The 12,812-nt window shown below is 37.3% G+C and overlaps 1 protein-coding gene across 1 annotated transcript in view; it reads right to left on the reverse strand.

The window, feature by feature from the left end:
• The window catches only part of PRIM2 (primase, DNA, polypeptide 2 (58kDa)), a gene marked incomplete at its 5' end in the record, with an annotated part of 39,372 nt that extends 26,612 nt beyond the window's left edge, over window positions 1-12,760 (reverse strand). The window contains 3 exons of the mRNA XM_010022237.1: window positions 7,102-7,287; window positions 8,427-8,499; window positions 12,693-12,760. Coding sequence (XP_010020539.1) covers window positions 7,102-7,287; window positions 8,427-8,499; window positions 12,693-12,760 — 327 coding nt within the window. The remainder of the gene's footprint in view (window positions 1-7,101; window positions 7,288-8,426; window positions 8,500-12,692) is intronic.
• Window positions 12,761-12,812: the final 52 nt, after the last annotated feature.

Here is a 12,812-nt window from a genome sequence, read left to right on the forward strand (position 1 = left end):
AATGAACTATTCCATCAAAACTTTTCTGTTCAAAAAGCACAGGAACACAACTGAAAAAGACCTGCTATGTCACTCAGTTTGTCTTGGAAAGTAAGAAAAAGATAGAGATTAATAGATTTGCATCTCAAAATCCATTAACCCCTGACTCAGAACCTTGGGTAAACAGCCAAAGAGCTTAAATACGTTACTGGTGGAGGGTGCGGCAACATACAGCAGGTACATTTCAGCAGATGGCTACAGAGAGCTGTATAATTAAGAAGGTATTCAACCAAGTCTGCTAAAGACCATACTTGGTGACACTCAGATACTTCACATTTGCTGAACTTAGAAATTTGGCAAGTGGATAGGCAAAATCATTACTGCTTTTCTTAAAATGCCATGGACTTACTTGCTGTTGCTGTGATGGCTAATAAAACAGGAACCTCTGCTGACAAGTACACAGTCTTCCTACAGCAATAATAAAGTGCAAGTCTGACAAGTGGTTCGAGACTACCTTAGAAAAGAACCTTAGAAAATTAAATGCCTAGCTTTACTATCCATTTTCATACAGACAAATTTTAAAAGATACTACAGTATGGAAAGAAAACGTGTGTTGCTGGGAATAAAACAAGTCATAAGAGAGCTAATTCTGACCTAAATTAGTTTTAATATAGAAAAGATATTTATTGCTTTCATTCTTGCCAGTGCAAGAACCTTCTCACTAACCTGCTCAGACACCAGATTACGAAGTACAGATTTCAGGGCTTAATATATAACAACCATGGAAACTGATCACATTTCTTTCTTTTCTTATAGCTAGCATAGTTAAAAATCTTCACTATAATTATGCAATTAATATCCTGGAAGAGAGATTATGTCCCTAAGACATGCCACAGGCTGAAAGACCATCCAAAATTTTCCCTTATATGTCAGATGATGAAAACTGAGAATCAAAAGGAAGAGCAGATACAGGTTAAAAAAAGGGCTGAATAAACTAAAGTACTTTAAAGTGAATAGTCATCGGAAAATGCCAGCACAACTTTGGCTTCACAACAAAAACTGGAGAATTCCAGTTTTCATAGAACATAACTGTGAAATCTAGTAGCAACTGAAAAAGCGATTATGTTTGGAGTGAAAGAGCACTTTTACCATAACGCTTCTTACTGTGATTTCTACAGTATGTATGTGCCTACAAAATAACCTCCCAGTATATCACAGCCTAAATTATTTTATGTTTTCTAGTATATCATCATCAGTTGATATCTTTATGAATAACACCCATGAAACAAAATATAGGGTGAAAAACAATGGGTTTATACCATTTCATTTTTTAAAAAACCTGAAGTTTCAGTAACAAAAATACTGTCAAAAAAAAAAGTTACAACAGAAAATGACAAATAGCGAAAGATTCTTGTCAATATTCAGTAAGCTTAGACAACTAAGATACACTGAGATGCTGATTAGTAATTTACAGCCTGAGAAAACAAAGTTTCAGAGGGGAATACACAGAAGCATGATTGAGTTAAATATGCATCTACATTAGCTACAGGGTATAATTAAAACTACATCTTTCTCTTAAATCTACATAATTATGTCCCAAAGACACTTTCTCTTTAGTATCCTTAACTTTGCTGATAAGCCAGTAAGGACGTCGGGTTTAAAAGGTCAGGCAATATTGTCTTAAAGTAAAATATATACTTCCAAGTAAATGGGTAAAAAAGTAAGAGTTTGGTTTGGGTTTATTCCTTCTAGTGCTCACAGCTCCAGATGTGGCAGGCAAAGCAAAGTTCTAATGGACACAGAAAGAAAACAGTACCAAGTGAAGCTGCAGATTACTCCCCTGCCAAAAGGTGCATGGAATTGATGCAGCATCTGCCACTGGGGGAGGGTGGGTATGTGGGGAGGGTGTGAACATGGCTAATTTTGGAAATACAAATAACTCCATTAATTGATGCTAAAAAGCATCATTAATTTTGGGGCTGGGAGAGCACCCCTTTATGAGAGAATATTCTACCTTTAAATATTATATTATATATATGTTTACATAAAGCTGTAAGTTAAAAGTACCTTTTCAGTAATCATTACATAGAATCATAGAATCATTTAGGTTGGAAAAAACCTTTAAGATCATTGAGTCCAACTGTAAACCTAACACTTGCCAAGTCCACCACTAAACCATGTCCCTAAGCACCATACTGCTTGGGATACAACCAAATGCAACCCCTGTGAGCATTCTTTCTCAGTCCTCTCACTTCCCCAATCCATTACCCATCTCTTTCCTACTGCTTTGATCAATAGGTATACAAGCAAACTGAAGAAATCAAACCATGCAGTCAATAATACGCCAGCAGTATTCGTCCAAATGTTTCCAAATTCTCAAATGCTCCACAAAAGAAGAAAACAGAATGCTAGCAAGCACAGGATACAAAGGACAAATTCCCATCTATAATAGAATCATAGAATCATGGAATAGTTAGGGTTGGAAAGGACCTTAAGATCATCTAGTTCCAACCCCCCTGCCATGAGCAGGGACACCACACACTAAACTAGGTCGCCCAAGGCTCTGTCTAACCTGGCCTTGAACACTGCCAGGGATGGAGCATTCACAGCTTCCCTTGGGCAACCCATTCCAGTGCCTCACCACCCTCACTGTAAAGAACTTCTTCCTTATATCTAATCTAAACTTCCTCTGTTTAAGTTTAAAGCCATTACCCCTTGTCCTACCACTACAGTCCCTAACAAACAGTCCCTCCCCATCATCCTTATAAACCCCCTTCAGATACTGGAAGGCTGCTATGAGATCTCCATTCAGCTTTCTCTTTTCCAGGCTGAACAGCCCCAACTTTCTCAGCCTGTCTTCATACGGGAGGTGCTCCAGTCCTCTTATCATCCTCGTGGCCCTCCTCTGAACTTGCTCCAACAGCTCCATGTCCTTTTTATGTTGAGGACACCAGAACTGCACACAATACTCCAAGTGAGGTCTCACAAGAGCAGAGTAGAGGGGCAAAACACACAACTCTTAATACAAATGGTAATATATGATTGCAAGAATCTTGCATAGACTTAACACACATACTGTGATACATTTAATGCCAAAAATAATCCAATTTTAATGGCAAAGGAAGCTTATTTTCCTTCAGCTAAACTCCATGGCCAGACTACAGAGGTTTTGTAAAAAATTCCCGGTTTTCAGGCTCAGCTTCAGCCGTTCATATGGAATCAAAGGGGGTAGAATAATGGCTGTCTAACATATAAGTCCTCAGGATTTTCAGTTATTTGAGTCCAACTCCTCACTGCTTCTTACTAGCAAATTACCATAGCCAAAGGAAAACAAAATCTTCCTCCAGCTACAACCAACAAGAAAGCTGTATTAATTCAGCTTGACTCAGATGTAAGCAACAGCAATCTGTGCATTTATGGCTTCAAGTCATGCTTTTAATTCTCATGCCTAGTTGTACGAACTTTGACAATAAAACAGATTCACTTAAAATACCTCTTCTGCATATTGTTTATTAAAGCAAACTCTTCAGCCAAGATCACACCAGCTGATCAACCTCAGCAGCAATCTCTCTTCACATGAATATCACCTTCAACAATGGTTATGTCCCATTTGAACAACGCACAGGCTTCAAATTATATGCAAAACCAACCAAAAAACTAAAACATCAATGAAGCTGTATGAAAGGAATAGAACTCCTGATGATGGATGCACTGGCATAAAGCTGATTTCTGGAAACTAACATGACTAATATGACCTCAGACTATGGGTATTTTTAACTTGGTGTTCAGTTCATCACTGTTGCAAAGGCTGCTCAGCTCCTTTGCCACAGTGGAGCTGTGGCATCTCAGTTGAGTGACTTCACACTGTCGCACATTTCATAGACCTGTCTGTTCAGAGAAATGCCATGAAGGATTATACTAAAAAACCTGAAACACTAAACAAAATGCAAACCAAACCACACAAAAGAACTCGGGAACAGTGAAATCTTAAAGTCCTTTTCTTTAGCCTTTTGGGTTGAAATTTAAATTAAAGACTAATTTTCACTTGAAGCCTACATGCCTAGGATGCACTTGGACCACCTACTGTCTTGAAACCCCCATAAACAATTGCACATCACTGCTTTTTCTTCAAGCTTACATTAAACCTTTTCTTTAAATGCAAATTCAATTGTAAGTTTAGGCAGCAAAATGAGTCTTGTAAATGAAAACGGATTTTCATGTTTTCTCTGACAATTAAATCACTTTTAGCCTGTTATTAAATCCATTTCAAGAGCTTACTTTGTAGAATACAAAAAACATTTGGAAACATACCATAAAAATATTTTTACTTTGTTTATGCTCAGTTATACCTTGTAAGCATTGCCACTCAACATACAATAATGTTATGAATAGTGCCATTTTGCCTGTACAGAATAAAAATGATTCACTCAAAATCTTTAAAATTCACTTGTTCTATCTCACTACAACTACAGTATGAAATGATAATTTCCAAGTAATGAAAGAGAAATACATTCATTAAGTGGTTCTACTGAAGCTAATTTTTACAGTCACTGGTGGAAGGAAAGAAAAATTATTTCATTTTATTAGCAGTTTAACAAAAATACAACTTAATCAAGAACTTGACTATCTAGTCCCCTGATAACCCATGAAAGCAAGGGCAATATGCTTAACTATATTAATGCTTTATTACCATGACATACACTTCCACAGAATTCAGGGGGATAAGAGTTTACAGTTAACACGTGCTGCTTTTCTATTACTTCTTTTTATATACATTCTAGGAGACCAACCATTTTCTTAAAGTCCTACAGTAGCCCTTATACATAGCAGAGAATTTAAGCCTGGCTGTCTATTTGCATTACAGTACTAGTGATGTACCGTTAAGGAAAGACCAGATTTTAATCTGTATAGAGGAATTTCAATTATATTTATATCTTTATCTCTGAGAAAGTTGGAGCTGTTCAGCCTGGAAAAGAGAAGGCTGCGTGGAGACCTCATAGCAGCCTTCCAGTATCTGAAGGGGGCCTTCAAGGATGCTGGGGAGGGACTCTTCATTAGGGTCTCTAGTGGTAGGACAAGGGGTAATGGCTTTAAACTTAAACAGGGGAACTTTAGATTAGATATAAGGAAGTTCTTCACAGTGAGGGTGGTGAGGCACTGGAATAGGTTGCGCAAGGAAGTTGTGAATGCTCCAACCCTGGAGGCGTTTAAGGCCAGGCTGGACAGAGCCTTGGGCGACATAGTTTAGTGTGTGGTGTCCCTGCTCATGGCAGGGGGGTTGGAACTAGATGATCTTAAGGTCCTTTCCAACCCTAACTATTCTATGATTCTATGTTAAATATTGTGGCTTGCTGTTCAACATGTCACTGTAAGCTGCAGATTTGTAAAGTTTGAAATAATTGAAGAATAAATATAGCAAATTGAATTTGAGAATTAGAATAAAAAATGTGACAGAATAAAGATGCTTTTCTGATTTATGAATCAAAATATGTTCCCAGAATAGTAGGCAGTATTACCCAATATAAAGCAGGCAAGTAAAAAAGGAATCCAGCTGCAAATCAACCCCCAAATCTCAAACAAATGAGAACGTAAAATATCAAAACCAAATGTAATCAAGTGACTGATAAGAAAATACTCCTGGGGATTTAAGGAGGTGGAGATTGTTTTAAGGAACCACCACATCATCCACGCATTATAAATTGCACTGGGGATAGTTGTGTGTGCTTAAAAGCACTGTCCTGCAGATCACCGAGTGCCTGTTTCCATTTTCACTTAAACACATGGGGTGAGGAGAGGGTGTTGTAATTGTATAGACCTACAAAGTATTATAGCATAAGCACTTCCAATTTACATCTGTACATCAAATTTGCTTATCCTTTATGATCTTGTCTCCCTCTGGTGGCTGGCCCTCACAGAAATGTATTTCTACCTGCCTTCAGAATCACAAAATAATTCAACCTGGAAATGACCTCAGGAGGTCTCTAGTCCAAGCCTCCTTTCATGGAATTTGTGGTTGGCCCTGTTAGAAACGTTCCCAACCAGCTGTTTGCAACCAGGGTAAAGCCTCACTCCTGAATCCAGATTCAAGGACACACTAAGATCATCTAGAAAAAAAATGGAACAGCCAGGAAAATCAAATCACTGAACTATCTCAGCAGAGACTTAAGTCCTTAGCAGGAAGGAAGTTGTGTGCCAAAAATGCTTAGGAAAGAATTCTCCTGGGACTTGAAAAACACATACGTACCGTAATTCACTGCAGCAAGCAGTACTTGTTGCCCCATGTCTTGTATAAATAGCCATGTCCCACAGAACCTAAGCTGACAACAGACTGTCTACCAAACACTATGAAATACTTCACAGCACTCTGGAAAGCTGAGATCTCACAACATCAAACACAAAGTATCACAATCCAAACAAAACTGATGTAAGTTTTTGCTGGGAGTTTTTGCTCTAACACATGCCATAGGCCAGGCAGACAGATGAGAGAAGCCTGCTTGATTCTACCGAGGCTGTTCAAGGTAAGCAGTGGGTCACAAACCTCCAAAAATCAGCATACATTTTCATGCTCTCCAACACACAGCATATGTATGTTACACTTTCCTCACTCACAGTGCTCTCAAAAGCATTAGCAAGGGTTAGGCCAATGACTAATATAACTAATCGTATCTATTGCACTGAACAGCATTTTCTCACTATTGTCTTGAAAATATTCCTCTGTCTTCATTCACCTTCAGTTTCTACTTTTATTACTAGTCTGTAAATTTGCTCAGACAAGCTCACCGCATTCACAACTGTCCAATTATTTTTCTAATTAACCAACAAAAAAGGCTAACCTTGCTTTTCGGATAGTACTGTTTGTGGTCACTGCTTGGTGAATTCATTTAGTCACATGCATTTCTATTTCATAAAGGACATTGGTTTCCTAGCGATTTAGTGGTAAAGACTTTTCTAGTCTTCATCTATAAAAAGGCTCTTTGTGGCTTGCTTTTTATCCCCACGGATCAGGAGAATGACCAACAAAATGAACAAAATCATAACATCTATTCTAATACGTAGCATAATGTACAAGTTGATTACATCCTCACATTCACATACTTAGATATTTTTCATTTGTTTAATTACCTTATCTGAATCCACTTTTCCTCTGATAAATTCTTTCTTCCAAAATTCCAGTGCCTGTTCCAGAGTCAAGCCGATGCCTTTTAAGAACAGCCCGTATTGCATACGGCCCCCATGACGGAGATGATGGTTATCACGTAGGGCCTTGTGCAACTGGCGCATACAAAGAGGGAATGATTTCACAGAAAGCTGTCAAGAGAGAAATTTGTATTTAAGGCATACTGATCATTTCGGTTGTAGGATAGATATATGCTTATTGTGATTGTTAATTGGCATCACTTGAACAAGCCAGTGGCTGTAAGAAAACATATGCATGTGCAGAGCGCCTTGGGACTGATGATAACATAAGTGTGTCTGTAAGCCACCACATCCAATGACCATCTCCAGAAAAAAAATCCAAAGGACAGAGTAATACAGGTGGTAGTAACACACTATCTAAAAGGTAACACAGGTTTGTTTAATTCTTGTCAGGAAAAATACACCCACAGGTCCACTACAATGTTTCTTTCTTCTTTATTTTAGTTTCTGGAATGGCAAGGTGACCTTTGTTAGAGGTGACCTTTCTTAAGAGTAGTTGGGGGTTGTGCAAGGGCATGGGGTTTTTTAAACATCTTGAAAAACTACAAGGATAAGTAAAATCCACTGCAACTGATCTGCAGGTTTTTTCCCTGGAGAATACTATTTCTTGTAAAGCAAGATCTCAGATATAAAAAAATGTAACATTCAAGTTTACTTGGGCTTTGCGTTTTTACTTTTAGCGTCCAAGCCATGCCATGGAATTCACTACAGAAGGAACACTGTCATGGTTAAGATGGACACTGAAAATACAAATGATTAAAGTTCAGATAAAGGAGTTTTAACAAGGTTTTAATTGTTTCTGCACCAGTGATATGATTTAACAATCCATTTTATTTACTTTGTCTTGAAAAACCCTTTAAGTCAAAAGTCAAAAAAAGAGCATTTAAAAGGCTAATACTGCAACGCAATAATCACAAGCTAAACATCATGGGTTGCAAAACTATTACATAAGAAAATTCTGTTAAACTTGGCTTATAATTACATTACATATTTGTGAAAGTACACAAAATTATGCAGCAAATTAAGCAATTCATTATAGCTCCAGCCTGAAGCCTGATTAGATGCATTTTCAGTGAAATCTGCTCCATTTTAAACTTTAGCATGATTTCATTCAAGTAGTTCTTAAGAGTTACAAAGCAAATATGAAGCAATAAAGATCAAAGGCTTCTATGTTGTCTGTACGTAGACACTCAAATTTTAAAAGTTACAAATGAACATACAATACAACTCAATAAACACAGAGGACTTACAGCATCAACTTGACCTAGAGAAATTTTTCCTGTGTTCTTTTGCACAGCGTAATCTGGGCCCACATAAGAATGGCTGAAAAATAAAGAAATATAGCATCATTTGAAACTATTAATTTTTAATTTTTATTTTTTAAGTTTACAAATTTAGAAAGAAATTATTTGACCATTTAAGGGCTGCAAATATTCTACACCACCATATTGGTCCAAAAAGCAGCAAAGACTGGGTAAAACCTATTTTTTTTCTTGCAAGAGGGATTTTGCAATTAATTTACGAAGATCATTTCTTACATCTTCTGAAGGCATATAGAATCATAGAATAGTTTGGGTTGGAAAGGCCCTTAAGATCATCTAGTTCCACCCCCCCTGCCATGAGCAGGGACACCACACACTAAACTAGGTCGCCCAAGGCTCTGTCCAGCCTGGCCTTGAACACTGCCAGGGTGGGAGCATTCACAACTTCCTTGGGCAACCTATTCCAGTGCCTCACCACCCTCACTGTGAAGAACTTCTTCCTTATATCTAATCTAAAGTTCCCCTGTTTAAGTTTAAAGCCATTACCCCTTGTCCTACCACTACAGTCCCTAATGAAGAGTCCCTCCCCAGCATCCTTGAAGGCCCCCTTCAGATATTGGAAGGCTGCTATGAGGTCTCTACGCAGCCTTCTCTTCTCCAGGCTGAAGAGCCCCAACTTTCTCAGCCTGTCTTCATATGGGAGGTGCTCCAGTTCTCTTATCATCCTCGTGGCCCTCCTCTGGGCTTGCTCCAGCAGCTCCATGTCCTTTTCATGTTGAGGACACCAGAACTGTACACAATACTCCAAGTGAGGTCTCACAAGAATTTAGCTAAATGATACTTGGTACTACAGATTATTTCGTGACATTTCAATACTGTTAAGCATGAAAAGCATAGAGCTAAGAGTTGGTTTTACTACAGTACAAACAGCTTAATTATATATGCATTCATTTGTCCTCTAGCCTTATTTCTGGCACACACTGGAGCACTAAGCAAGCTTACTGTATTTAATAGGTATTTTTTTCATTATACAACAATGGATAAATAATTAAAAGTATTTGAGCTATCTATGTCTATTACTACTGATTCTACTAGAGTAGTATCTAAATTCCCTTGTAGAACCAGATCTGCATCACTTTACTTAGGCAAACTACAAACAAAAATCACAGTCCCTCAATATTAAAATTGAAGCACTGAACAACAGAAAACAGCTGTTGCTTAGGCAAAGTATTTTTCTTCTTAAACAACCAATTATGAAAATGACCATTCAGTCAGTTATCACATCCCAGGATGTGATACAAGCTGCTCTACCATAATCACTTTAGATCATCTGCTTGTATCCTACAGTATTTATGAGAATCATACCAATACTGAAAAAAAATTACTAAGCTAAAGAAAACTGCTTCTTCCTGGCATCTGTAGAAAGAATTGGGCTGGGAAGAGGAGGTCCAAAAAGAAGACACAAAAGTTTTCAAACAAAATAAGACTTCAGAAATTACTGTTAAAAAGAAGACATACTCTCTGACTCCTGCTGACCATTACATCTGGAGGTGGTGGAAAACTTTAACACAAGGACAGAAAATTAAATGCCAAGTCAGGGGAGAAGAAGAAATTCTTCTACTTTTCAGACTTTGAAAAGGTCAAATATTCTCAGCATGGTAAGCAAACAGGAAAAGTTTTTCATAAAAATTTCCTTACTTTTATATTAAGTAGTAGCAAATGACCTTTACAAGGTCAAGGTTTCTTGATATCTGACACCACCCACCAAAGAGCTGAACCCTGCCAACTGCTTTTAAAGGTGATGCTCTGAAAAAGAGTATGCTTTATCCCTCCAGAATACGTGGTAGGCTGGAGTGGGGCATAAGGAGGCCAGCACTGGTCATGAGGCCTTTAGCAGCTAAGCTGTTGGATTCCTGTCCCAAGGAGCTAGCAAATGAAATCCATAAGCACAATCTTGCATCAAATATTTTATCACTTTTAGTTTAAAATGTTCCTTTTTTTTTAATCTAGTACAATTAATATTAGAAAGCACCAATGAAACAGAATAGAACAAAAAGAGGACCTAAGTCACAGATAAAATATGTACTTAGTCCCAAAGAGTCCAATTACAAAATACATGTTACATCCATTTACAAAAAATGGGCATGGATTAAAATATCTACACAGACATAATCTACAGTAAAATGACCTTTCCTGAGGACTAGCTAATTTATAAGTCACAAGCAGATATGAATAGCTTCTAAAAAATGTGTGGGGCATTAACAACCAAACTGCTCTGTAACCTTCAATTACATGCATTTTTCATACATTTCGGTCAAAAGTTTTTGCTTCCTTGATAAAGCTCTATTGACTATGCCAAAAATAAATACTGCTGCAAGAATTCACACAACGAAGGTAGAGGAAAGCTTACAGCTAACTAATATTCTCTTCTATGAGCAAGATGAAGCAAACATGAATCACATTCTCAGAAATAAATAACAGAGAAGACGTATCTGGTAATCTGTCTGTTCACTGCTAGAGCTTGTTTTTCAAGTTGTAAGGTTTGATATATTTTGCCTGTTTTAAAGGAACTTCCAAAAAGGCAATTCGGAAACTTTTGTGTAGTTTTTTCAGTTGGTGACATACCCAAGTTAACCTAAGGATGTGCAAAAAAATACCTTTTTGCATGAATGCAGTATCCCTGTTAAGGTAGCTGCTGTTAAACTAGCTTTTGTAACAACCTTCCCTTTTCCCATATTAAAAAAAAGAGCACAGAGAGGACTGTGCTTGCTTGACTGCTGTGATACCAAAGGCTGTCCTGCTTACATAGAGGCACGGTATGTATCAAAAGAAATCTCAAATTCCTCAGTAATTACTCCTAGAAAGCATGATTTATAACAAGCCAACCTAATTGCTCTTTAGCTTCAAATTGAGAAAGATATGCCACTGAGGCATATTTTTTAAAATCCCAGTAAAATGCATGGCAATATGAAGATGGAAGGTTACAGGCATTCAGAAGTATCCCCTAACCAGCTACGTAACAGTTACACTGCAATATTTTTGTTCTTTCATTGCTCTCAAACAAATTTCAATCATATTTAAATAAGCAGAGATACAATGAAAGCTATTTTTCCTATTTTCGTATACACTAAAAGCAACAAAACATGAAACTGTTCCTCTGCAATTAAAACTAAATTTTTTTTTTTTTTTTTTTTTTGGGTACAGAGCAGTAGAGCACCACATGAAATAAAGAGAATGCTAACTAGACCTGCATCCTAATTCCAGGGTAGTGCTGTCATGATGGAGCCTCACCGCTTCAATTTCTAATTCATCCAACATAATTTCAGCAATCTTAATGCAAAGCTGTATGTGTTCAAAAACAGTTTTCATTACTGACATTCAATATTTAAGCAAATTTCTAGCCTTAGAGATATTATAATTTCAACTGAATAAATACCTGAGCAACCCGATCTAACCAGATCTGCACTGAGCAGTGGCTGGATTAAATGATCTCCAGAGGTTCACTCCAAGCTAAAGTATTCAGTGATTCTAAGCCAATGCATCTCCTGCTAATTGTATGGAATTTGTCCTCCTGCATACTACCATAGCAAGAAAACTTGCCCAAACAATATAAAGTCATAAAAAGCAATCACATATATCAGAAAGAGACCAGATTTACGCTCAACCTGAAGAACATCAGAAAAGTATGTTTTCTTACTCTTCAGCCCCAAACATATTCAAAGAAAGTAGTAAGCTTCTATATACAGTATAACTACTAAGAGAGAGGTAAACTATTTCAGTTGTGTTGTAGAGCACCCTAACAGTTCACATGTTCACCTCTCTCCTTAGGTCCACCAAAAGAACAAAACAGGACTCAATTTCTCAGTGACAGTGAAATTTTCCAAAAAGAAAACAGAGCATAAAATACGTGCAACAGGGAAGGCCCATACTCTGAGCAGTGTAATTTGGAATCTATTTTGTTTGTAAAGAAGCTTAACAACTTTGCATCTACTATTTAAAAAGTTTTTATAAAAGCTACAAATGCTTCCTGTTACTTAGAAGCAACACCAGCTCTGTAAATTATGTTTCATGTGATTTATAAAGCTTTGGTTAGGTTGAAGGGACACTGTCAGGGTGGTTTTTTCCCAGTCAAAGCCAATGGAACATATGAAGTGTCTGGAAAAAAAACCTGAACAACTCTGTAGATAAAACAGTCTACTAATACCATTACTTTCATCTGTATGAAAGAATATATTCACACTTTCAGTTTGTTACCTGAGATGATTAAGCAGAGGTTGTAGTCGCTCATCAGACTGTATGGACGGCAGCGATCGTGCTGTCAGCTAGAAGAAAGGACAAGTTCAATTACCAAAATATTAGCTAAAAAAACAAAAT

The sequence above is a fragment of the Nestor notabilis genome, unplaced genomic scaffold (genome assembly GCF_000696875.1).
Source record: "Nestor notabilis isolate BGI_N333 unplaced genomic scaffold, ASM69687v1 scaffold5599, whole genome shotgun sequence".
Lineage (NCBI taxonomy): Eukaryota > Metazoa > Chordata > Aves > Psittaciformes > Psittacidae > Nestor > Nestor notabilis.